Raw genomic sequence first — 27,708 nt, forward strand, 5'->3', positions numbered from 1 at the left:
AAAGAGAGTCCTCAAGGCAGGACTAGAACATGGAACATGAAAAAGGTTATAGTCCAAGAGTCTGTCAAACTGCCATGAATACAACAAATTTCCTACCTAAGACTGCTTCTCTGTAATACAAAAGAAAAACAATCTCCCACCCTGCCAGATGATGATTTTGAGGAACATTACTCTCCATCTCCCACCTTTTTTGGCCAAAATAAAACATTACAGTCAGTACCTGTCATTACATACAACACACATGCCTATCCAGAATTAATTGCTTCTAACCTATCTGGGAAACAAAGCACACTACACAAATTAGCATATAACCACTAACTTTGTGGAATGCCTTTAAACTCTCCTTCTTATTTCTTTTTCTTTTCTTTTTTGAGACATGGTCTCTCCCAGGCTTGAGTGCAGTGGTACAATCATGGCTCACTGTAGCTTCGATCTCCCAGGCTCAAGTGATCCTCCCACCTCAGCCCCCTGAGTAGCTGGGACTACAGGTGCATGTCACCACACCTGGATAATGTTAAAGTTATTCTGTAGAGACAGAGTCTTGCTATGTTGCCCAGGCTGATCTCAAACTCTGGGCTCAAGCGATCTTCCCACCTCAGCCTCCTAAAGTGCTTACAGATGTGATTACAGGTCTGAGCCACTGTCCCCAGCCTTCTCATTTCTTTTGTAGGTAGGATTCCTTAATCCCCAGCATGGTTCCTGCATTACGGATTTGGAACTTAAGAAAGGCATGGGTTAAAAACAGCTTTGTACTTCATGGTATGAATTTGAGCAAATATCTGAAACTAATAAAACCTGTTTCTTATCTGTAAAATGGAGATAAAGTAAAGCAATAAAAAGACACTATCAAGAGAGCAAACAAGCAACCTAAAGAATGAGACAAAATATTCTCAAACTATGCATATGACAAAGACCTACCATCCAGAAGCTATAATCAGAAACTTAACAAGCAAAAAAGGAAAAAAACACTAAAAAATGGGCAAAGGACATGAATAGATAAGACATACAAGCAACCAACAAACACATGAAAAAAATGGTCATCATCACTATAATCAGAGAAATGCAAATCAAAAACCACAATCAGATATAATCTTATACCAGTCAGAATGGCTATTATTAAAAAGTCAGTTCAGGCACAGTGGCTCACGCCTATAATCCCAGCACTTTGGGAGGCCGAGGTGGGAGAATTGATTGAGCCCAGGAGTTTGAGACTAGCCTGGGCGACATAGTGAGACCTCATCTCTATTTAAAAAAAAGGGGATGTTGGTGAGGCTATAGAGAAAAGGTAAAGCTCATACACCGTTGGTGGGGATATAAACTAGTTCAGCCATTGTAAAAAGCAGTTTGGAGAACTCTCAAAGAACTTAAAACAGAGCAACCATTTGACCCAGCAATCCCATTCCTGGGTACATATTCAAAGAAAAATAGATCATTATACCAAAAAGACACCTGTACTTATATGTTCATTGCCACACTATTCACAGTAGCAAACACAAGGAATCAACCCAGGTGCCCATCTACAGTAGACTGGATACAGCAAATCTGGTGCATCTAAACCATGGAATATAAATAAGAATGAAGTCATTTCCTTTGTAGTAACATGGATGGAGCTGGAGGCCATTATCCTAAGCAAATTAGTGCAAGGACAGACAACCAAGTATCACATGTTCTGACTTTTAAGTGGGAGTGAAACACTGAGCACCCATGGTCATAAACATGGGAACAATAGATATTGTGAACTAGACAGGGAGGGAGAGACAAGGCATGGGCTGAAAGCGTATCTATCGGGTGCTATGTTCCCTACCTGAGTACAATATGCCCATGTAATAAACCTGCACATGTGCCCCCTGTAGTCTAAAAGTTGAGAAAAAAAAAAAAGGAAAAGATATATAACCTCTATCAATGTTTGTATGTTATTGTAGTGTTTCTGAGAGCGTATGTAATGGTGGACCAGGGAGAGCTGTTTTGCCTAAAATTTTATGGAAAAGTAATTTGGCAGACAAATAGCTTACATATTGAAACAAAGTATACATATATGCACATAATATCAACTCTCTCTTTCTACACACACACATATATAAATAAAAGTACGTTATATATATTTTTTTGTTTTTTTGAGACAGAGTCGTGCTCTGTCACCTCGGCTGGAGTTCAATGGCATGATCTCAGGTCACTGCAATCTGTCTCCCTGGTTCAAGCGATTCTCCTGGCTCAGCCTCCTGAGTAGCTGGGACTACAGGCACACATCATCACATCTGGCTAATTTTTGTATTTTTAGTAGAGATGGGGCTTTGCTATGTTGGCCAGGCTGGTCTTGAACTCCTGACCTCAGGTGATCCGCCCACCTCGGCCTCCCAAAGTACTGGGATTATAGGCATGAGCCACTGTGCCTGGCCCAACACTATTTTATAGTTTGAAGATAAAAGCCTAGCTTCAGGAGAATTTTCAGCTGGCAGCAGGCAAGGCTGTGGCTCCATATCCAGAGACTGGGTAAGAAGGATGCATAAAGCATCTCTCCTCTACTATTAGAGCTATGTAAATGGAGAAAAACAAGAATGTGGCTCATTAACGTGGACTGAGGGTGCCTGGAAGGAAAATTATTGTATTTAGACAAAGAAAATTGGTCTGTGCTATATTATGAGCATCCCCTTCAAGACTAATGTTGAGATTTAATTGCCATTGTGTATCAGCCTGTCCTTCAACTGAAGCTTTGAAGCCAGGCATTGACTTCTCTTCTGTAGCTTATACTTCACGGTATAACTTTGAGCAAATATCTGAAACATTCTAAGCTACAAAAGTCCTAAATGGCACCTTCTTCCAATAGAAGGCTATTTCGTCGACATCAGATGTCTGTTGTTTAGCACAGCCACCTTCATCAATGATCTTAGCTAGATCTAGATAACTTGCAGATGCTTCTCCATCAGCACTTGCTGCTTCACCTTGCAATTTTATGTTATGCAAATAGCTTCTTTCCTTAAACCTCATGGACCAACCTTTGCTAGCTTCGAACTTTTCTTCTGCAGCTCCCTCACCTCTCTCTGGCTTTAGAGAATTGAACAGAGATAGAGCCGTGTTCTGGATCAGGGCTTTAGCTTAAAGGAATGTGGTGGTGGCCACGTAGGGTGGCTCACATCAGTAATCCCAGCACTTTGGGAGGCCGAAGCAGGAGGAGTGCTTGAGGCCAACAGCTTGAGAAATGTTGTGTGGTTTTATCTTCTATCCAAACAACTAAAACTTTCTCCGTCTCAGCAGCACGGCTGGTTCACTTTCTTATTATTTCTGTGCTCACTGGAGTGGCACTTTTAATTCCCTGCAAGAACTTTTCCTTTACATTAACAACTCGGCTAACTGGCACAAGAGGACTAGCTTTCAGCCTGTCTCGGCTTCTGACATGCTTTTCTCACTAAGCTTAATCATTTCTAGCTTTTGCTTTAAAGTGAGTGGTGAACCTCTTTCTTACACTTGAACACTTAAAGGCCATTGTAGGGGTATTAATTGGCCTAATTTCAATATTGTTGTGGCTCATGGAATCGGAAGGCTGAGAAAAGGCAGAGAGATGGAGGAACAACTACTCAGTGGAGCAGTCAGGACACACAACATTTATTAAGCTTGATGTTTTACGTGGGCATGGTTTGGGAGTACCCCCAAATGATTACAACAGTAACGTCAAAGATCACAGATCATAGATACAATAATAATGCAAAAGTTTGGAATCTGGTGACAGTTACCGTAGCGTGACACAGAGGCACGAAATAAGCACATGCTGTTAGAAAAATGATGTCTACAGATTTAACACAGTTGCCACAAATCTTCAATTTGTAAAAAATGCGGTATCTGCAAATCACAATAAAGGAAGTGCAATAAAGTGACGTGTGCCTGTATTTTAGAGCTTTTAAATCTTTTTAAAATACACTATACCCATGTGTCCTTCCCACCTTAAAAAAAAAACTATATTATAAATTACGGTTTCCTGTTAAGGCAATTTTTCTGGTAATAGATTCCAATGTGTCTATAGTCTCCTTCATAATTTCTCAACTGGAGCTTAGAAGACTCTTGAAACAAAATAATAAAGAATTTTCCCATCACTGAAACTGTTCAAGACTTCAATTAAGAGCCGTGTACTCGCTCTTCACATGAGTCCTACTAGCTGAAAAGTGAGGAAAGTCCTACTGCTGGTTTCTACTGGGCCTTGAGGGTGAAGGAGTATGCAGGCATGTGTGTAAAGGAAGTGGTCTTCTTAGTAAAAGAAGATGCAAAACCCTTCTGCGCTGGAAATCTGAAAGGACAGTCCCCAGGTGGAAAGGGATTCTCTGGCTATACCTGTGGCTAAGCCTTTGCACTTTATTTCCCTGAGGATTCACTCCCAAGTAATAGGAAAACTGCTGCTAACCCCACTGCATCACCTATGCTTCCCTATAGAGAGACTCAGAGAGTTGCAAAATTCCATTTCAATGTTTGACGTTAGTACCAATTTTACATAAAATGAAGCAGAGGGCAAAAGGAAGATCATTATAGAAAATATAAATAACACAAAAAGTGGTATTTCTCAAGTACAGGTTTCTGATTCTAAAAATCACCTTCAGAGTAGCCAGAACTTTCCCAAGTGTGCTCTAACTTGATGGGCTGGTGTAAATTAATAGGACCTACGCCCAGTTTCTTATTCCTTGGCTTCCCACCTGTCTCTCAGCCACGTGGCCTTAGGGCACAGAAGGTCTCCCCAGCACACAGGCCTGCTTCTACTATCTACCTGGTCATCACAATTTATTCATGGGCAAACACCAATTCCTTCCAAAAGCCAAAGAAAGCCCTTTTCTGTTTCAAACTTCCTACAGTCCCTAGAGTTCCTCTGTTCTTAATTGTAATTTCTGGTCTTAGGGACAGGTTTAGGTTGTAACAGCATTAGTGATTAACATCCACCCACAGAGGCCAAATGAATTACCTTAATCTGGGATCCAGGGATGGATTTCAGAGGGGTCCTGAAATCCCTGAAAGCACATGTAACATTGTATATGCATGTATATTTTTTCAGAATTTTTCATAAATTTCACTAGCTTCTCAGAACAGTCTGTGGCTCCTCTAGCACAGTCTGTGGGAATTCATTTGGTAATTTCTCCATTCCTAGACAAGAAAAGGGTCTAGCCAAAATCAGTTCATTCTGGCTAACCAGGTAACATTAGCTTAACTATGGAGTAACCATAACCTATGGGAAAGGGGCATTAGCACCCAGTTAACCACCATACACACCCCAACCTGGAACTCCTCTCCCAGTCTCTTCCCCTGTGGGTCCCATCAGGAAGGCCCACCAGAGCATATTTTATTTATCTGGATCTCTGGTCCTCAGGATTAGAAGCAACAAATTATAAATGAAAAGGATATTACAGGATATAGACAGGCAAACTGATAGCAATAAGAACAAATGTGATCTCTCTGAACCTCAGTTCCCTAATACGTAAATGTGATACAGTAACAACTATCTCATATGGCTGCTGTGAGGATTAAATGAGATATCCCATGTAAAGCTATGGTTATCTGGCACATATTAGGTAGTCAATTAAAGGTTTGTCTCTAAGAGATAGGGTTGTCAGCTTTGATGGCAAAAAGGAAAAAATACAGAAAATACATGTGAGTACTGGAGCTATTTTGCACCTGAGCAAAAAGGATCAAATTAAAAAAAAAAATTTAAACCTTAAAATTTAAGACCTCATAAATACTGGATGCTCCTAACAGTAAGTCATTCAACACAATTCAGCAAATAAGAGCTGCATGCCTACTATGGGCTAGGCCCTGTCCTACAGCAAAGTATATTCAATATATTTTGTTTTAAGAAGCAAGCATAAAATCCACTTAACAAAGATCTCCATACAAAAGTTTGAAACGTCTGAATTCTTTCTTCAACTATACAAAAAATAAGAAATCTTAATATAATTTAAATGTTTCAAATATTGCCACTCTTTTTAGACCTGCTGGACTTAGCCGAAAAGTAGGTAATTACAAAACAATTATTTCCTGAATTCTTTAGAGAGAAATTTGGACAGAACAAGAATGTGACTATGTATATGATAGACACTATTATGGTCAGTAGATATTTTAGAATTAAAAAAAAATTTTTTTAGAGCTAGAGTCTTGCTCTATTGCCCAGGCTGAACTCAAATTCCTGGGCTTAAACGATCCTCCCACCTTAGCTCCCCGATCAGAGACTCTAGCACCTTGCTGATGCTGTATTTTTGGACACAGACATTTTCAAATTGGAATTAACATAGATAGGGGAAAAGTGGGCAATTTACAAAAGTATAATCATATGCTGTATTCTATAGCTGAAAACAATATTCATTGTTTCCATAGCGTATGTAAAGAAAATAGGTTTTCTGAATAATCACCAATAATGAAGCCTTCCCTACCTTGGTTGTATCCTTTTAAAACAGGAATAAATATCCCCTTCATCACTGGATTACATCACTAAGATTTTAGGTAGAAAAAGAAGCTGGGAGAGTAAACTGATTACATATGCATCAAATGCAAGACACCTAAATGTTTCTGGATTGTAGGGATAATATGCCCTGGGCTTACTATTGTTTCTTGATCCAAAGAGATTTAAAGATCTGAATTCAATTAGATGCTTTAAGCAGTAAAGCTACATCCATAGAGACACACTTATAGAAGAACTTAAAACAGATAATTAAGATGTTGAGGAAACAGTTCTTTTCCTTTCCTTCTTCTTTGTCTCTCATTGACTGTGCATTTGAAAGAAGAAAAAGGTCTTATGATTTTGTGAATCAACCAACTGCAGCAAAATTAAAAAAAACTAATCTAGAGAGATCTTGACAAACTGGGCACTGATACTGTAATTTGGAGAGGAAGTGTACAAGTTCATGACCTTTGACGTAGTATCCACCGGCTAAAACCAACACAAGTGTAAAAGGCAAACTTTAGAAGCAATTGGAATTAGATCAGTGCTGGGAACTCAAAGGACCACATCTAATGTGAAAAGGGGTATTTATTATATTTACCACATAATCTGTGCTCTTCTAAGGCTGTCAGGAATACAAAGGCAGGCATGGTCAGGAGAAGAATAAAGGAGAGATGAGTCTTATTTCTCTTTAAAAAAAAGAAAATGTGGCCAGGCATGGTGGCTCATGCCTGTAATCCAAGCACTTTGGAGGCCAAGGTGGGCAGATCACCTGAGTTGGGAGTTCAAGACCAGCCTGACCAACATGGTGAAACCCCGTCTTAAAAAAAAGAAAAAGAAAAGAAAAAAAGAAAAAGCCAGAACAATACTTGTAAGTCCAAAAGGATGGACTTGCTAGCAGTGATTGCTTTCATTCTATGTAATTGCTGACAAGTCTCCTATAGCCAACTGAGACCAAAATTTACTTGGATTAACTTCTGGAATCTTGACAACATCTGTAAGTGGTAGCTATGGATATCAGCATGGAATGACATGTGTTCAATCCTAATGTTTCTCCTTTATGTTCATAAAACCAAAGACAGGAGAACAGAAGAATGGGTTCCAAATGTTCTAGATCTGTGCTGTTCAATATGGTAGCCACTAGCAACACGTGGCAACTGAGCGCTTGAAATACGGCCAGGCTGAAATACATGTGCTGAAAGTACGTCAATTTTTATATTGATTAAATCTTGAAATAATGATATTTTAGATTTACTGAATTAAATGAAGCATATTCATAGAATTAATTTCACTTGTTAGTTTTCACAAACCAAGAAACTGAAGTACAGAGATGATTAGGAATATATCCAAGGTCACGGAGGTAAGAAGTGGTAGGGTTAAGATTCAAATCCCAATGGACCAACTGACCCCAGATGTATATCAAACACTGCAAAGATTTCAAAGGCCTACACTCTATAGTCTAACTTATTTCGCAGATTTTATTTCCTTTTACTGTCCTTGTCACACTGTCTGACAGGCAAACCAAACCACCTGCTTGTTCCCATATGTACACTGTTTTCCGAGCATTGCTCTCTCTGACTGGGATGACTTTCCTTTCTTATTTCCATATAATGAAACTCAGCTCAAATGATACCTCTTCCACAAAATCTCTCCTGAACTTCAAGAGGAAACTGATTTCCCTTTCCTCTGATTGTTGCCACACCTTCACCTGTACTTTTGATATCACTTTACAGTCATACATATATTCTTAGTCCATCTTCCTAATGAGAACTTTATTTTGTATATCCTTCCATCATCCATGCACATAATAGATGCTCTAAGATTTCTCTTATAAATCAGTGAGAAAATAATAAAGATATAGGATCAAAATAAAAACTGCTTTATATAATCAAATACAGGAGAAAAGATGGACTATCAAACTGATAGAAAGCAAATGTTTTTCTACTCTCAATTACAGGTGGTTGAAAAAAATGGAAGAATAATAACTTCACTCTCACCCACCTCCTTCTATTCAAACGCAAGTACATGATATTTAGCAGACATCCTTCAGACATGATCACTGCAACCCGGTTCTAGCTCTACTGCCTGGTTGACATCTTCAGGCACAACTCTACACACCATAAGGAATCCAGGTGTAGTAAACCAGCTGTTTTGAAAATACTTGAGCTGAGTCTTTCATTAAATGACCACCTCATCAAAGGCCCTCAGAGATGCAAATGTAAGTTTTTCTATACGGTATCCTAACTGTTAGGTTTCATAACTGCTATGTATCAAATGTATCCTAATTGCTAGGTTTAAAATTTTAAAAACCATATATCATAGAAAGATAGTTTGCAATCTTTCTAATGATTCACGGTTAAAGACATCTTCTAGTGGCTGGGCGCAGTGGCTCACGCCTGTAATCCCAGCACTTTGGGAGGCCGAGGTGGGTGGATCATAAGGTCAAGAGATCAAGACCATCCTGGCCAACATGGTGAAACCGCATTTCTACTAAAAATACAAAAAAAAAAAAAAAAATTAGCTGGGCATGGTGGCGCGCACCTGTAGTTTCAGCTACTTGGGAGGCTGAGGCAGGAGAATGGCTTGAGCCCATGAGGTGGAGGTTATAGGGAGCTGAAATCATGCCACTGCACTACAGCCTGGTGACAGAGTGAGACTCCGTCACACACACACACACACACCACACACACACACACACACACACCCTGACATCTTTTAGCTAGTTATTGGCAGGTAGTATATTAAACAGGAAAGTGCCTGAGCACAGAGACAGCACTCAAGGGAAGATAGGAGAATGACCAGGTCTGACAATGTACAAGCTCTCTAGGAACTGATTAGATGTATCTCTATTAACTTTTTAAATGTTTTCAATATTTATTAAAAAAAGAAAAAAACAGGCCGGTTGCGGTGGCTCACACCTGTAATCCCAGCACTTTGGGAGGCCAAGGCGGGTGGATCACAAGGTCAAGAGATCGAGACCATCCTGGGCAATGTGGTGAAATCCCGTCTCTACTAAAAAATACAAAAATTAGCTGGGCATGGTGGTGCGCACCTGTAGTCCCAGCTACTAAGGAGGCTGAGGCAGGAGAATTGCTTGAACCCAGGAGGCGGAGACTGCAGTGAGCTGAGATCGTGCCACTGCACTCCAGCCTGGTGCCTGGCGACAGAGCAAGACTCTGTCTTAAAAAAAAAAAAAAAAAAGCTCTGTGGCTGGGCATGGCGGCTCACACCTACAATCTCAGCACTTTGGGAGGCCAAGGCAGGCGGATCACCTGAGGTCAGGAGTTCGAGACTAGCTTGACCAACATGGTGAAACCCCGTCTCTACTAAATGCAAAAAAATTAGCTGGGCGTGGTGGCACATGCCTGTAATCCCAGCTACTCCGGTAGTCGAGACAGGAGAATCTCTTGAACCCAGGAGGCGGAGGTTGCAGTGAGCTGAGATTGCATTTCAGCCTGGGCAACAGAGTGAAATTCTGTTTCAAAACAAACAAACCAAAAACAAGCTCCACTAATATTTGTAGGAAATACATTCCACTATTACCAATTGCAATTGTGATTAAGGAAAGGGAGATATTGCAATGGTGTTCTTTAAATACGGAGAATTAAACTAGTGATTTTGGGAGCAACTGAACTGGAAAAGGAGAGAGGCCCAGTGTGGCAGGCAGGACTCTATCACTGAAAGGAAGCTGAAGGGCTGGCTCCTCCACAGCGAACAAATTACAACCCTGTCTTTCAGAAAGGAAGCAAACATGAAAGCAAAGGAAATCACAAGCCCAGAGCAGCAGCAAATTTCATTCAAGGCAGATGATGAGGCAAAAGGAAACTTCAAAGCAAAAACCAAAAAAGCCAACAGGCAGACAAATCAACCTGGCATCACAGAGTGGCCATGGCCCACCTTGACCAAGACCACTGGTCACTGAATGAAAAATAAAAATAAAAAACCCACATGGCAAGTGACATAAATCACCCAATCAGCAATAAACTAGAACAAATTAACCATGTTCGCTTATTACTAAGCTACTGAGACATAAGGCAGGAGCCTGAGGTTTCACAGAAAAATGTATCAGGAGAGATCTATGAAACATCTGTACCTCAGGCAAATATGGCGGAGCAACAGCGAAAAGAGGAATGCTATGGTTCCTCTTCTTTTTAAGTAGGCTTACAGATTTTTAGACCAGAAGCTACCTTGGAGAGAGCATCTACTCCGCCTCTCCCAGTTTACACAGAAAACTGAGGACTTGAGAAAGGAAGGATCACACCAAGACCATACTCATTAGTCAAGTCTAAGTTTCTTGCTTTTCGACTGTAAAAGAGAGCGTAGGTTTTCAAAATGGAGGTCTCTGGTTTGACAAGCCTACGGACACCGTTTCTTTCAGAGTTTTATGCAGAGTCCTTGTTTTTATCATTTCTTTACAGTTCTCCACTATTATTTCATATCTTGGTTTACTGATTTTATTCTGCCACTATATGTTCTCTATACTTGTACCTATGTTAGTATGACTGTTAACAAATTCCTTAAAACTAAGCACTTTGAACACACAGTGGGATCATATGCACCTAGTGAGCAGCAGGCATGTATTCTTAATAGTAAGCCCCTATTAAGCGCTTCACCATGTGCCAGGCACTGTGCTATACGGCATTATCGTATTTAATCCCCAACAAACTTATCAGGTAAGTTAAATTCTCATTGTAATTTTCATTTGACAAATGAGGAAACTGTGGCAGAGGCAGGTAAACCTATTTCCTAGTTAGTGATGTGGCTGGCATTCTGGATAACTCTAGGGTTTATGCTTTTCACATTACACTCTCCTGTAGCCCACATTCTTGTGTTTTTTCCTTCGTAGTATGTAGTCTCCTGCAGGTTTCTTTTTTTTTTTTTTTTGGTGCCTTGCAGAGGTCCCCAACCACAGGCACCATCTAAGCCTTTTTTAAGGAAATCTGTCAGGGTAACAGTCCCAATAATACACAGCACCAGCAGCTTTAGGAAAGATGCCCAGCTCTAAGAAAGTGAAGGGGAAACAGGCTTGGGCCTTCCCAAGAATCCATGCCATGTGTCCCAGAGGTGTACTGGCTTTTTTTTTTCTTCCAATAGTGATAATCAGATTTATCCCTTAATAGCTAAAGTCATGCCTCTGCTGGTGACAAGAAGTTAAGAATCTTAAATCTCTAAAGGACAGATGATAACCCAGTACTATCAACTTGGTTTGGGAAGAGGAAGCTGTGAAATGGCCTTAAGTGTCTGATAGGAGATTTTTTTTCAGGCAGCCTGAAACACTGTGAATGATGATAATGATAATAGCCAATTTTAAGTAGGTAGGGCTTGAAGTAAAGGAAGTCTCTGTCTCTCTCTCTCTGTCACACACACACACACACACACACACACACACACACACACATTAGAAGAAAGTATTCCGAGATCCCCCTTTAGCATAAGCCAGGGAAACTACTGTTTCCATGTCCCTGAGAAGTGAAAGTGATGTAAAGAAATGACTATAGCAGCTGATACCTGCACCAACACTGTAGCACTGGGATTCTACTATGAACTACCCTTTTTTGTTTTTTTAAAAAGATGAGGTTTCACCATGCTCGTCTGGCTGGTCTCCAACTCCTGACCTCGTGATCCACCCGCCTCGGCCTCTCAAAGTGCTGGGATTATAGGCTTGAGCCACCGCGCCCAGCCTGAACTATACTTTCTAGGTGGAACACAGACATCCTTTCCTCAGGAGGCCCCTCCTGATTAGACCAAGTTCCTGTATGACACCAATAACTTTATTAATTTGGCCATGATTTTTTTTCTTCCATTCTTACCACTAGTTCCTTTTCGAGTATCCTGTTGTCACTGGTTACAGAGATCAAGAACTGTCTTTGGCGCCACAGGGGGGAAATCAATGTAGTGTCATTGTATTACCTCATTTCACTACCTCACTGTTTCAGCAAAGAGAATTCCAGGTGGAGTGGATATCCATTCCCTTTAATCCTAAAATTTGAAGTTTTAAGTCATTAGTTGAGAACTCAGCTACTTTGTTGAATCTGAAGATCAAATAATGCAACCAAGTTGACAAAGTAGCATTAATTAACTGTAAACTCTAAAATGTGGGTAAGCTATTTAATAGAAAATACAAGCTTTGGGCCTGACATTCTCCAAATAGATTCATGTGACTCCATCAAATGAGAAAACTTTAGTTTTTTTGTTTGTTTTGTATCTTTAGTAGAGGTACCTCCCAGGTTCAATCTGTCATCCAGGCTGGAGGGCAGTGGTGCGATCTCGGCTCACTATAACCTCCGCCTCCCAGGTTCAAGTGATTCTTCCACGTCAGCCTCCTGAGTAGCTGGGACTACGGGCACCCACCACCACTCCCAGCTACTTTGTATATTCTCAGTAGAGATGGGGTTTCACCATATTGGCCAGGCTGATCTCGAACTCCTGACCTTGTGATCTGCCTGCCTCAGCCTCCCAAAGTGCTGGAATTACAGGCGTGAGCCACTGTGCCTGTTCGAAAACTTTTTAGATTTAATGGCACACCAGGATTTTCCTCTGAAAGGTTCTGGAACCGGCAAACTTATTTCTGGTTAGACCCTCTTTCTTGCCTAATCCTCTCCCCGCTTAACCTGCCTTGTTTTTCCTACCCTAAACAGGATGGGAAGAAAATGTCCTTAAAAGACCTTTCCTTTTTTATGTTACACAATCTCATCTCTGGAATTCAAGTCCTAGTACTGCTCAGCCCAAATAAGAAGTGCTTGTCACCAGGACGGCGGCCATCTAAACAAGCAGCAGCTGGATGAGAAAAGAGGGCATGTCAGCCCAGAGCAGCAGAGAGGGTTTCTCACGGCAGCTATTTGCAACCCTCCAAGGAGCTACAGAGGCTGCCCATTAAAACCCTGTTAAAACACTTCTGATGTTGTCAGCAGCAGAAAGCTGAAATAGTGCAGTGATCGCTGAGATGCTATCTGCCTCAAGCAATTCAGTGGTACTGTCAATACTATGAGCAAGAAGGTACAAGATAAGCAACAATCTAATTTCTACATCAAATTTTCATAAACTCCCTGAGCTGGCAGCACCAGTAATATGGGCACACAGAGACCAAGCCAGTGGGCCACCTCTGAGAAAGAAAGACTTTTGTATATTGAGATCTGCCCCAAAAGTCCTGAACCTGAACACTGCATGGCTCCCAAAACTCCCTAGGAAATATGCCCAGAGAGGAATCACTGGAATGTTCCTCTCCAGGGTATCACCGAGTACCACTGAGACACAGGATTACTGGAGAGGATCTTTCTGAGAGGTTGTATGTTTAGAGGACAACCTACTCTACCATCATCTACTCGCCTTCATACCCCATTAGAAGAGTGAACACTTAGTGAAAAGGCTACAGACCTGTTTGCTTTTGGACTTTACTGTCTTGTTTCATATTTCCTACAAAAATATTAGGTACAGAGCTCAGAATTCTAATTCTAGAGAGCCATCCTTTATCAGCCAACAGAAAATGAGGAGGGAGATCACTTTTTTGGATTCAAGTGATACCACTTACGTTGAAAACAATGGGACATACAAGCTAATTATAATTACTTTAGAAGCACAGATTCTGGTATCATTCCATTTAGTAGCTCTTTCTTTTGGTCCTCCTATGTTTAACATAGGGTGATAAGTAAGGTGACTATCATCCAAACTGGTACACCTTTGGGTGACATAAGCAACAATAATTAAACTGGTACAAGTAAAGCTGGGACCTAGGCAAATTTGGTCCTGCAGTAACCCTAGCTAAGTCCCTGTCCTCATAGCAAATTGAAAACTCGCCTTCAATTTATGTGACCATACAGGAAATGGGTAAGTGGCTATTTAATCACAAAACTAAACAGCAGGATGGAATGGAGATGTTCAGCCCATTGGCTGTCTTGCTTGCCTAAACAACAAATATCAGCTCTTTGAACCACAATGTTCATGCAAGCAACTGTGCAGACCCATCCCTGTGCCTCTTGGTGAGAGGAAAGGAGTCGTTACCAAAATAATTACAATGCAGGTGCAATTACTCACTGTACCTTTACATACAGGATTGTAGGACCTCTAGGAACATGAAATTTAACTGATGGATGCCAAGAGCATGTCCATCTCAGGGTCCTTTTCCCTGGCTCTAAGGATACACAGACTGGGGTTTGGGCATTTTCCATTTTGAAAGAAGAATTTAAGGTAAGCCCAGCAATCTTAGGAAAATTCAGTCTTCAGTCATTCAGCTAGGAAAAGGGGCATTACCTAACCTTCTGGACATACTACTCACTATGATAATGGGCTCACACTAGCCTTGGAATGGGGCAGTAGAGAGAGGACTTCAGACTGAGAAAATCAGTGTAACCAGCTCCAAAAGGAACAAGTTATAAGGTGCCCAATATAATCTCTCATGACCCCACATTTAGGAGTTTTTCCTTTAGCCATCTCAGTTCTTCATGTTCTGGCTGGATCAAGATTGTGATACAATAACCAAATGGTAAACACAGCAATATTAAATGGAGAGCTACTTGGAGAAGATCGGATAATCCCAAGAATTCTGGTGGAAACCAGTCCACTAAATTACCAGTGAACAATTATAACAGTACTCATTCAAAAGCCTGAAGGCCTCTCAGAGGAGCAATAAAGTCAGCCACCAAGACTGCTATAGAGAAGTCTGAAACTTTTCTTGTATAGTTTTTTTTGTGCTTGGCACTAGGAATTTTTGTAAAAAAATTACTTTTAGGAAGGGGGGAAAAGGGCTTAGAGGAGCAGAAGCAAAACTGTGTGGGATGTTACAGGATCAAGAATAATGTTTCTCAAGAAAATCAGCTAGTCAGAGGAAGCTGCCTAATGATATCAGGTCTGGAAAACCTAACAGGATAAAAATGCAGACTTTTGGAGTGTGTCTAGGTCCTGGGAATATGCCCTCCATTTATTTGCCCACTCCTTTAATAGCTCCAAATAACGATGAGTGGGAATGAGGGGGGGTAGCATTCAGTTCCTGTTTATCCTTTCCAAGAAAGATTTCCTATAATTTACATTACTGGGGCAAGCCAAACTAAGCCAAAATGATTTGGGGGCCACAATATGCCTACCAAAGGCTTCCAAACCATTGTAAGGGCTGGAAATCATCCAGGTAGAAAAAGAATCTATTCTTTCCAGGAATCTAGATTTTCACTATCACAAAAAAATGGAGGATACTTTAAAACCAGTGCTTGCTTGCTTGCTTTATTTATTTATTTGGAGATGCAGTCTTACTCTCTCACCCAGGCTGCAGTGTAGTGGCACTGTCTTGGCTCACTGTAACCTCTGTCTCCCAGGTTCAAGCGATTCTCCTGCCTCAGCCTCCCGAGTAGCTGGAACTACAGGTGCCCGCCACTACACCCAGCTAATTTTTTGTATATTTTTTTTTTTTTTTTTTGAGATGGAGTCTCGTTCTGTCACCAGGCTGGAGTCCAATGGTGTGATCTCGGCTCACTGCAACCTCTGATTCCCTGGTTCAAGTGATTCTCCTGCTTCAGCCTCCCAAGTAGCTAGGATTACAGGCATGTGCCACCACGCCCAGCTAATTTTTGTAGTTTTTTTTTTTTGTTTTTTAGTAGACATGGGGCTTCACCACATTGGCTAGAATAGTCTCAATCTCTTGACCTTGTGATCCACCCACCTAGGCCTCCCCAAGTGCTGGGATTACCAGGCATGAGCCACCACGCCCAGCAATTTTTTGTATTTTTAGAGTACAGGCGGGGTTTCACCTCATATTAGCTGGGATTACAGGCGTGAGCCACCACACCCAGCCAAAACTAGTGCTAACTTTAAGCTACACATGGTAGACAACTTTGCATACTACCTATATGAAGGTATTTATATTCAAGCAGATACACATTTAAATCCTGTATTTTCATGGAAGAGTCTATTTGAAAATCATCATCTCACATCATATAAAATCAACAAAGAGGCCCAGCACAGTGGCTCATCCCTGTAATCCCAGCACAGAAGGCCGAGACGGGTGGATCACGAGGTCAGGAGTTCAACACCATCCTGGCCAAGATGGTGAAAAACTCTGTCTTTACTAAAAATACAAAAATTAGCTGGGAATGGTGGTGGGTGCCTGTAATCCCAGCTACTCGGGAGGCTGAGGCAGAGAATTGCTAGAACCCAGGAGGCGGAGGTTGCAATCAGCCAAGATCACACCACTGCACTCCAGCCTGGGCAACAGAGTGAAACTCCATCTCAAAAAATAAATAAAATAAAATCAACAAACACTTATTGACCTGCATAGTTCATAGGTACAATGATACATACTATAATCCTACACGTTTCCATTTGGTATGTTGTTTTTGAGCTGTTAAGTGTTTTTACTTTATACTTCTATTTCAGCTAGAGACAATTGCTGGAAAAAAAAAAGCTTCCCCTTCAATATCTTGTAGACTTAAGAAAAATCTGACAAAATGGTGATATAAATCCCACTAGGAGCATCTTGTGTTATAAATAAATGCACATCAACACCACCCTAAATCCATTCATCTGTCTCAAGTCATCCTGAATTTCTGGACATCCCATGATACTCTAAGGATTCTCCCTGCTAGCTTAATCTTAGGAAATGGGAATAGAAAATTCATATTGTGCTGCCTAATCTGAAGCAGTGCTATCTCTCCAAAGAAAGTGATATGACTATTAGAGAAATTAGTATGGAATAAAATATATAGACAATATTCAGCAGAGAGTTCTGAAATATCAGCAATCTACTACTGGAAGAACCAACCAAAATACATATTTGAATATTCTAGAAAAGTGAATTTACATATTATATCCTGAAAAGCACAGAGATCTAAGACAAAGGTTTTCAAATTTGGCTGCACACTGCTATCACTCAGGGAATCTAAAAAATACTGATGCCTGTGCTCGAACTTCAACTGGAATTTTTAAAAGGTATCCAAGGAATTCTAATGTATAGACAAGGTTGAGAACTACTACACCAAGAGACGTTAGTGTTCACATTTAATGGAGCCTGCATAACACGAACTAAGGGTTAGCAAATTAAGGAGGTAAATGTGAAAAGAGATGGAAATTGGGTGAGGTTAATGTTAGCCTTCCACATTTCTTTAAATTCCAACAATTTTAGTTTGAGCTTAAGTAGCTTAAAAAGTATGTTCCTCTGTATTTTATAGTCAGTGGCATAATGCAGGTTGGTTCCCACTCTATGGAGATGTTGGAATACAGGTATTTGGAAATTTACATTTAAATATTGCCTGTATTATCCAAGTAATATATCAGTAGAATTACTACAAATCTAGAGGGAGGTCAGGAATCATCTAGTGCAGATGCTTCACAATACACTAAACTGAAGAACAGAGAGGTGAAGTGTCAAAAGGACAGAGAGCTAGTTACTGACAGGGATAAGTAAAAACCCAGATTTCTAGTTTCTCCATTCAGAGTAAAAAGAATCAACTAAGAAAGTACTTTTTTTTTTTTTTTTGCTAGTGACCCTGAAATATTTTAATACATGAGTTTCAAAACAGATTTGCTTCTCTCTAAAAAGAGTTAAAGCATAAGGCATAGGTAAAAAGTACCTTTGTCGTCCATTTTCAGGAAGCTAGTTCCCCGAACTGAAAAGAATTAGATTAAGCCAAGGAGTAGATTAGGAAAAACTATAATAATAGATAATATGTGAAATTAATCCTGGTTATTATTTCCTGTTTATCTGTTCCAGTTATCAGGAGATCCTGATTAGTTGTATCTAGTGGGTGTAAGAGGTATATAGAGGCTGTATTTCTTTTTCTTGAGGGTAAACCAATGCAGTAAGTAGATGCAAGTAGTAAATTTTCTGCAATGAAACCAACAACAAGCTTGCTAGCTACTGGTTAGCATCTACTTAGTATACTCTTATCAAGACCATACTCTTCTGAATAGTTAGCTTTCAGTATTTTCCAGAAAGGCCACTAGCTTGTGGACCTGTTAATTACAAAGAACAGTCCATCGTAATACTTTTATAGTTCATTAAAAAAAATTTTTTTAAATATTTGTTTATTTATTTATTTATTGAGATGGAGTCTTGCTCTATGGCCCAGGCTGGAGTGCAGTGGCATGATCTCAGGTCACTGCAACCTCTACCTCCCAGGTTCAAACAATTCTCCCTGCCTCAGCATATTTTATATATATATATATATATATATATATATATATATAAAACTTTATTCTATACTTTGTTAATATAGCAGAATTTAGGTAGCTCTTTGAACACAGAGATACATTTTCTACAGACAAAGAACTATGCTTTGTTACATATATCATTTTATATTTGAAAAGTATTTGAGCTTCAAGGCTGGGTGTGGTAGCCCACACTAGTAATCTCAATGCTTTGGGAGGCTGAGGTTGGAGAATCGTTTGAGCCTAGGAGTTTGAGGCTGCAGTGAGCTATGATTATGCTGCTGCACTCCAGCCTGGGTGACAGGGGGAGACCGTATTTCTGAAAATAAATATGTAAATAAAAATAAAACTATTTGAGCTTCAAAATAGGATGTCCTTCCAATAGAACAGATCTTTTCAAAGGTATGCTTTTTGTATAATCTTTAAGGAGCAGTAAGTTGGGGATATAAATCTGTGAAGTCCAGAATATTCCTATTTAGTTTTACAAATGACAGAAGACAATAGTGCACCAGTTCTTTCTAACATTAGCTGCTTTGTTTCTCCTCATAACCTTACAGAAAAGATTACTTGCAACTCTTCACTTCCTTACAAAATATTCAGACTCTTCAATGAAACGAGTTTCCCACATTGTAGAAACACCCACACAGCAAACTGCAACAGTGAATGAAATGAATTATAGTCAGATCTTTGACGATATTAACTTTATTCTAAGGCACTGACTGCCCTTGTGGGCAGCTCTCTATCCCAGTCTATGCCTGAAATTTTTTACCCAGTAAACATACTCTAGACCTTCAGATGAGCTGTTGAGTGATTATGTGAATCATAACATTTCATGTGTGGGAACAGACTGGTGTAAGTACAATGATGGTTCCGTAGCTGAAATGTCAGCAGCATTTTTTTTGATGGAGAGATGACCTGGATGCAAAAATAAGAATCTCAGTCTAATGATGCATAATTCCTACTAGACGAATGCACATCCACGATACCAGCCTCAGGAGACCCTGTCTGCTTTTCTTGGCCATCTCTGCTGTGGTAGACAGCATTCTTTTCACCAACAGCTCTTAGGTGTAGCAACACTCACTTTAAATCAGCTTTCAAACAGCTACTCAACCAAGGGAGGCCAACTCAAAAGGGCTCAAATTGGGCAGCTAGGAAATCTGCAGCTGGAGACACAACAAAAGAAGTCAAAAGGGACATAATGGGAGAAGGGCTCTTAAAGAGCCAGGAGTCTGTGGATGTTTAAACCCATGTTTGAAAAGTCTTACAGATCACAGATACAGTCAGTAAGGAAGCACAAGCCCTTGGTGGCCAACTGGATTATCATCTGAACATCCCAGACAATGATTACTGATTACTGAGGGGGTAGAGGGAAGTGAGGTGGTGCCAACCTTTTTGGGAGAATTTTAACATCATTCCATTTCTTCTGAATAACTGAGAATGCCTCCAAACATTACTCTCTATAACTGCCTTTCCTCCTGTCCTCCACTCAGCACTGGGACCCTAGCTCAGGGAAGGCTATGGGAGCTAAGGCTTTGGCTCATCATCTCTGTGGGTATGGATGACGCTGGCTCAGATAGATTGCTCATAGAATCTTTTCAGTTTTGCTGAATGAGGTTTATGCATGCCTTTGTTGCCCCATGATAACACATATGTATCTGCAAAAAAGAAAAATGTCCATGAAAAGTGGCTTCTCTGTGGTTCTGTTTGTCTGTAGCACATCTGGCTATGAGACAGGATAGAGTGTGTGCTAGTAGTTGAAAAGGTCCCCTCCTTCTCTCTCTCCTCATTCGTGTATGGTATTACTCAGAATTAGGGAAACACTTTTATTAAATAGTGATCCTATTTAATAGTTACCCTTAAAATTACCTCTGCCAAGCAGTTCACTATTACGGACAACACAAGGCCATTCTCAGCACCTGGTTACAGAGCAATTTCAGTGACAGGTCTAGATGAAAACTTGGTGAATCTCAGGCCTTTACTGATGTTATCTTACTCTTATCCACTAGGCATGAGTTGGGGAAGAGATTCAGAACCCTTATTTCTTACAGCTGGCTCTCTCTTTCAAGACTTGTCTCTAATATTTAACTCCCTTAGGAGTTCTGGATATCATTTAAAAAACTATAAAGATAAATTTCTGAACGGTTCCAAAGATAGCCTGCCTTCAGAGTTAACAAGCCACTGTATTAGAAAAACTGTGAATTTCCTTTATATACAACAGGATCAAACCCATTGGGTTACTTCACTCCTCAGGAAATGTTATCTCTGTGCATGACAGGATGACATTAACTTCCACCACAGTGACAATGTGAGCACATTATCAGGTCAATAGGTGCTAACAATTCTAAGATGTGGATAAACTTTAATCTTCTTCCAATTATACATTTTTGTGATATCTGACCCATTCCCTCTACAGCTGATGGAACCAACTCCCAAATGTGAATTTCATGTCTAACTAAAGCACTCTGCAGAACTTTCCTGCATGAGCTGAAGACTGGACCACACTCAATTGGGTTTCTCTTCAACCTCTTTAAGAAGCAGTGGCAGGAGCTCTCCTACAGAATGATCCAGGGAAGCCACCTAAAAGGGTGGGTGATCTTCATAAATGGACAGGAAACAGAAAAGACGAATATTGGGCGGATGACAGATCCCTTAACTGGCCTTCAAGATACAAGCTGTTCTATTAAACATAGGGCCATTATGCTGGCCGGCCAACCACTTTAAACCCCAGAGTGATTAAAATGCTGGCAGGAAATGAAAGCTCTCTATTGAAGGTCCTTCCCTGAGGTCCTAATTTCAAACCAAATTTTACAGCACCGCACAGGAACAAAGGAAGCCCAGTCTTCCAAGTCTTCTTTTTGTCACTTTGAACAAAGACACCCCCTCATACTCCTCAAAGAACAATGGCCTCTGTACAGCCACAGCCATGCCAAGAATGGGCACAAACCATACAGAAACACATTTTAAAAATACATTTTACACTGCCCTTGACATTTCGGATAAATAGAAACCACTGCACTGAAATTCCAAATATTTCATCCTCTCCCTCCTCCCCTTGCCTTTATAATGAGAATTTTCCTATTCTCCCAATCTACTTGATCTTTGACATTTTGGCCTCTGTGAACGGAGGACACAGTGGAGTAGTCAAATAAATTAATTATTCAGATAATTGCATTTTATTAAAATAATCACTGTAACCAAGACAATCACATGATTTTCACCAACAGAAGATGACGGCAAACTTGCCTACAAATCTTTTTAAACTGAAATTGCTCTAGAGTCATTCCTGCTCCCCAGTCCGCTCTAAGCAATCCAGGGAAAAGACATTATTAGAATGAGATTTTTTTTTTCACTAGCTGTTGTTTCAGGGTGGCCTTTTTTTTTCCTTCTTCTTCAGCAAAAACAGCTTTTATGTTTTTACTGAACCACTTCAGATTCACTCTTCCACACAGTGGATGTTTACTTGGATTTGGCAGGCTGAGAACAGCTGGTTGTTTCCTAACAAATGGAACATAAGACCATATGTTTCAACATTTAAGCAATTTTGAACCAACCAGAGGTATAATTCTGAGTGTCCTTTGTTGAAACTGTACATTAAATACCCAAAGGATCTGAGCTATACAAGAGATACAGGCCCTCCTTTTTTTCTTTTTTAGCACTTTTCTCTTAGCAACAAAACCACTCCACACCACTTCTATCATAGACTTGCACCGCAAATTTGCAGAGCCCCAGCGAGCTGAAGGCTACTGCAGGGGCAGCTGTATTTTAAACAGGAAAAGACAGCTAAGCAGACCTTTTCCTTCTAATTCTGTTTGGGAACAAAATGTGTCTGAGGCTTTCTCTGGGGAGCATCAACAACATGGATACCTGCTTTCCTCATAGAACATGGACTTCTAGCTTTATAAAAACGAGTCTCTCATATTAGCATTTGGGTTGACCACGTGCTTTGCTTCTCCATTTTTTTTTTTTAGAACATTCTCAAATTAAGCTGGGCTAATGGGATTCGAGTTCAACTCAAGCTGAGGATAGGAAGTGTCTATAACAGAAGAAAAACTCAGTTTTTTAACGACACTTACTAGCACATTTCTTTGGTGCTTCAATATTAATCATTAATAATGTTAGAAAACGAAACCATGGGTTTAAAGTCAAGCTGAGTAAGAGCTTAGAGTCCAGCTTTAGACAAAATGAAATACACTGAAAAGTCAACTACATGAGTAGGCAATACAATAACTAAAATACCAAGCCCAGGAAAATGGGATAGGAAGCTATTAGGTCTCAGGAAAGTTCATGAAACCTTCCCATCCTGAATTTAGATTTTAAATACTAAGTAGAAATCAACAAATCTTTTATGGACCACTTTCTAAAAGATTAAATAAGTTACTTATTAAGATATAATAGGAAAAGGGTATGTGATCAGCATTATCTCCTAAGTTTTTTTTCATATAAAAAATTAATAGTAATTTTTCCCTTCTAATTCTATTTAAGAACAAGAATCTTACTGAGAATTTTGCAAAGCCAATGTTTTTAGCCATGTTACTAATAAGATCTCAGCAAAAACCGAAAAATTATTTCTACCCACCACTTCTCACTAAGCAAGACACACACATATATATACATGTACCTCATTTCTCTTAGTTTAAGTCTTACAACTCTAAGAAAACTGAAAAATAGTCCCTCTGCCAGCGTATTTCCTGGAGCCATGTAAGAGGGCAGATTTTCTCCTTCTCTGGATTCTAAAGCAATATAGAAATTTGGGCAGAAGGCTAAGGAGCAGATATATTCATGCTTTTAAAATGCTAATCACTGCACAAGGAAATATGTATAAAGATGTTCACTGCAGTTTTGTTTGTAAATGCAAAAAATATTAGACAACATCCATGGGGAAACCATTAACTAGAATACTATCACAGAATAGAATGCCATGAGTTTGGCGATCAGGAGCACAACCTCAGGAGCCAGGGCATCTTGATTTGAATTTAGCCATACGTTTACTGTCTTTGTAACCTTGGACATATTTGTGATCTTTCTTGAATTTAGTTTCCTCATCTATCAAAGAATAACAACAGTATCTGTACCCTAAAGTTATAATGAATATTAAATGAATATATATCTGCATCTAGAAAGATTATTAATATGCAGACAGTAAGAAGAATAAACAGATGTATAACCATTGCACGAATTGCCAAGAAAGTGATGTCAATCACGTATACCAGAGAGAGAAAAACATAGGCTGCAGAATAAGTGATATAGTAATATAAGGACAGAAAAGAAAAATGGGAATTTCTCTTCTTTTATGTGTCTAGCCAATAAAAGTTTTAAAAACATCTCTGCCATCCTTGGCACATTTCAAGAGTTCATGTGAAGAAAACTTCAAAAAGCTGCTAAGAAAGAACAAATTCTAGTATTGCATTTTCAAATAAAGAGGTACTTGAAAAATATATTCTGTCGTAGCTTACATGTCACTAGTGCCCCTAACATATCTGTTCTTTCCAAACAAAATTATTTTAACTCTATGTAGAAAGGAAGTTACACACACATACACACACAAATTGATTAAATCAAAGTAAAAACTGGTATATTCATAGGAGATCCCCCCCCCCGACACAAACAATTTTTATGTATTTATTTTTGAGACAGAGTTTCACTCTTGTTGCCCAGGCTGGAGTGCAATGGTGCAATCTTGGCTTACTGCAACCTCCACCTTCTGGGTTCAAGTGATTCTCCTGCCTCAGCTTCCCAAGTGGCTGAGATTACAGGCATGTACCATCATGCCCAGCTAAGTTTTGTATTTTTAATAGAGATGGGTTTCACCATGTTGGTCAGGCTGCTCTCAAACGCCTGACCTCAGGTGATCCACCTACCTTGGCCCCCAAAGTACTGGGATTATAGGCATGAGCCATTGCACTTGGCCCCCACTCACAATTTTCTAATCTAAAAATCCAGTTTAGTTAACATTATAGTCATTCATAGTGCCACAAAGGAACTACCAACATTTATAGATATATTAATATGTACAAACCAAGTTAAGTATGACTTACTGATTATAAAATATAAAGTTACTCTCCACATTAAATAAGCATCTGATTCAGAATTTGGGGAACACTGTGGACATGATGAACAGAGAATGCCGGAGGTTGCCCTGTGCATAAGGCAATGGTTCAACAGTGTTTAGTCAGGCTTTCTCAAGGATTATGACTTATGCCATACATCCCAATCTGTCCAGGATTCATTTATTCACTCAAGAAACATTTAGTAGGTGCCTGTAACTAGAGTGCAAGAAATGGAAGGGCCTACATAAACTTTTACTGGCTAAAACTTGTGTTCTCCATATAAATGAAAAAACCTACATATGTAAAAGAAAACCAGAAGTGAGGAGTGTGCTAATTACCCATCTCAGTTGACTCTTCAGGTGGAAAACAAGTTCAAATTCTACTGATCTGATGGGTACAGATCACTGAAAGAGCTTTGGGGACATAAATTATCTTCCTAACTAAGCAGAAAGGCTGTCTTTTTGCTTGTGTTTGCCTCATCTTTTGCTCCTGAAACAGTTTTTTGTTTTTTGGTTTTTTTTGAGACATGGTCTTGCTCTGTTTCCAGGCTGGAGTGCAGTGGTGCAATCTCGGCTCACTGAAACCACCACCTCCTGGGTTCACGCGATTCTTCCGCCTCAGCCTCCCAAGTAGCTGGGACCACAGATGTATGCCACCATGCCTGGCTAATTTTTGTATTTTTAGTAGAGACAGGGTTTCACCATGTTGGCCAGGATGGTCTTGATCTCTCGACTTCGTGATCTACCCACCTCAGTCTCTTAAAGTACTGGGATTATAGGTGTGAGCCACCGTGTCCGGCCCTGAAACAGTTTTATGCTCTAAGAATACAATGACCATTTACCTATTCAGTACTTGCTTGGCAAAACTAGGTGCACTCTGTGGCTCCTACAAAGCTTAAGAAACTTTAAATTAGCCATTTTAAGACTAAACAGAATGGGAAAAGCATGCTGGGCAAGAGTCGAAGGAACATAAAAGAAGCACATCCACTGATGAGGAGCCCTTTCTCCTGCCCTGCTTCACTCCAGACCAATGGCAGGATTAGGAGGCACTACAGCATGTGGTAGCAATCACAAAGACCAATTTGTTCTGAGTATGTCAAGGTCAATGACATTATGGCTGAGGAGACTGTCTTGAGTCCTAGAAGTCTGCAATAGTTCCTGAATGTCACACAGGATCACCTATGGTGTTTGTTTGCCATTTCCTTCATACTAGCTCTCTCAACAGCTATCTTTCTTGTAGAATTAGAAGTATGCAGAAATGAAAATACCTCATTCTGGTGGTCTTCTGTTGGTCAACAAATAAATACTACTGATGTTGACAATGTGGGAGGCCCACCAGGAAGTCCAGCTGGATATGTTGAACTGTAACAATTTTTCCTTCCTAAAACATATTTTATCAGGAAACTGTTCTCTGGCTGTATCCAATTTAGGATATATTCTGTCTGTTCTGGCTTTAGAAGACAGAAAAGGAGGAAAGAAATAATGCCTTTTTTTTTCCTTTCTTTCAGTTTCAATCTTTTTTTGACAGGTAGAAATGAGAAAAATAATACTTCTTACATTTCCCAGACAAATAAATTCCAAAGAAACTTACTTTCTAATAAGAGAGTCTTACAATTCTGCGTCTATTTTAACAGCGGGCTGGGAAGATGAACAGAATAAAGATAATCCATTGCATACTTACTAGTGCTTGCTCCTTAATTTCTTCTTAGTGTGGACCAAAAGTAAGCCTGCGATTGCAGATGCAATCAGCCTCCCTAAACTTTTATCCTATCGTTCTTTAATTTTTCATTTTTTCTTTGTTTTTTTTGAGACAGGGTCTCACTCTGTCACCCAGGCTGGAGTGCAGTGGCACAATCATGGCTCACTGCAGCCTCAACTTGTCTCTGTCTCAGGTGATCCGTTCACCTCAGCCTCCTGAGTAGCTGGGACTATAGGTATGTGACCTCACACCAGACTAATTCCTATATTTTTTGTAGAGAAGGGGTTTTGCCATGTTGACCAGGTTGGTCTTGAACTCCTGGCCTCAACTGATCCACGCGCCTCACCCTCCTAAAGTGCTGGGATTACAGACATGAGCCCCCAGGCCAGGCCAACTCTAATTTTTCTTCGAGTTTTTCTAAATATTTGGTAAATTCCAAGGCAGTTTTTCATTCTCAGCCAAGGTAAAGACTGAGCAATTAATGGGAATTAGATTTAAAGAAAAAACCCTGGTACTGTGTTGTCAGAGGCAATTATGTTCTAGAAATATTTAATAAATGAGCTATAAATTCTGTTTTTAAGAAAGTTACAATGAAGCAACAACGCATTTTGTTATTTTTAACATGGGTATTTCAGCTTACAAAATATTCCACTCAATGTTTCCCAAATTCAATTTTTTCACATAATGCTCAGTCTAATATGAATGTGGGAAAAAAAGACAAATCCAAACATAGAATATTATTTTCAAAAAATAGTGAGCTAAATGTAAAGGCCTTGTAAAATGTGATATCAAGAATCTTCTGAACTCGTTCGCATGACCTTCGTTCTATTTATAGAAATGTAGCAATTCCCATTTGAATACAGAGCGATACCTTGTAGGAGAATTCGGTTTAGCACAAATAAACTTGAGGAAAGTGTTGACTTAAAAATAAAACACTGGAAGAGGAGGGAGACTTTCCCTCCCTCTGTGAAAATTTCCGGAAACGCTGTAAACAAACTCAGGTTTGGCTCAGAGACTGAGTGACTCTGGTTCAGCTGAGGAGGATGAAGAGTATATCAAACCTCCCAGAGTGAGGAAACGTTTGTAAAACAGTTAGTAAATCACAGGCGGCTAGGGTCACCAGGCTGAACAACCCGAGGACAGGCTGCCAAAACCCCAGCTGTGAAAGAAGGGGGCCGGGCACTGCCTCCCAGCTTGAACCCCATTTTGAATGATCTCTTGGTTCCATTCTCTGCCCTTTGCCTCTGTCATTTCAGAGCCCTGATGGCAATGCAGTTAATTAGCTCTGGGCCACAGGCAGTGCTGACTGTCCCAACTGAGTGCCAAGGAGGGGACACTCGTAGACTGAAAATATTCTCTGCAGAGTGACACGAGGCTGAAAGCTCCAGCTGGGAAGAAAGAATCACACTCAACCTGAAAAAAAAAATG

At 40.0% G+C, this 27,708-nt stretch overlaps 1 protein-coding gene across 12 annotated transcripts in view; it reads right to left on the reverse strand.

Moving 5' to 3' along the window:
- BCAS3 (BCAS3 microtubule associated cell migration factor) overlaps positions 1-27,708 on the reverse strand; it is a 754,554-nt gene that overhangs the window by 154,052 nt on the left and 572,794 nt on the right. For 4 of the 12 annotated variants that reach the window (XM_078373709.1, XM_078373701.1, XM_078373707.1 and 1 more), the window contains one exon: positions 351-27,693. The exons of the other annotated variants lie outside the window; for them this stretch is intronic. In XM_078373709.1, coding sequence (XP_078229835.1) covers positions 27,689-27,693 — 5 coding nt within the window. In that variant the 3' untranslated portion in view covers positions 351-27,688. Of the gene's footprint in view, positions 1-350; positions 27,694-27,708 lie in introns of those variants that run through there. 12 annotated transcript variants of the gene reach the window in all.

Source organism: Callithrix jacchus, chromosome 5, assembly GCF_049354715.1.
Source record: "Callithrix jacchus isolate 240 chromosome 5, calJac240_pri, whole genome shotgun sequence".
Lineage (NCBI taxonomy): Eukaryota > Metazoa > Chordata > Mammalia > Primates > Cebidae > Callithrix > Callithrix jacchus.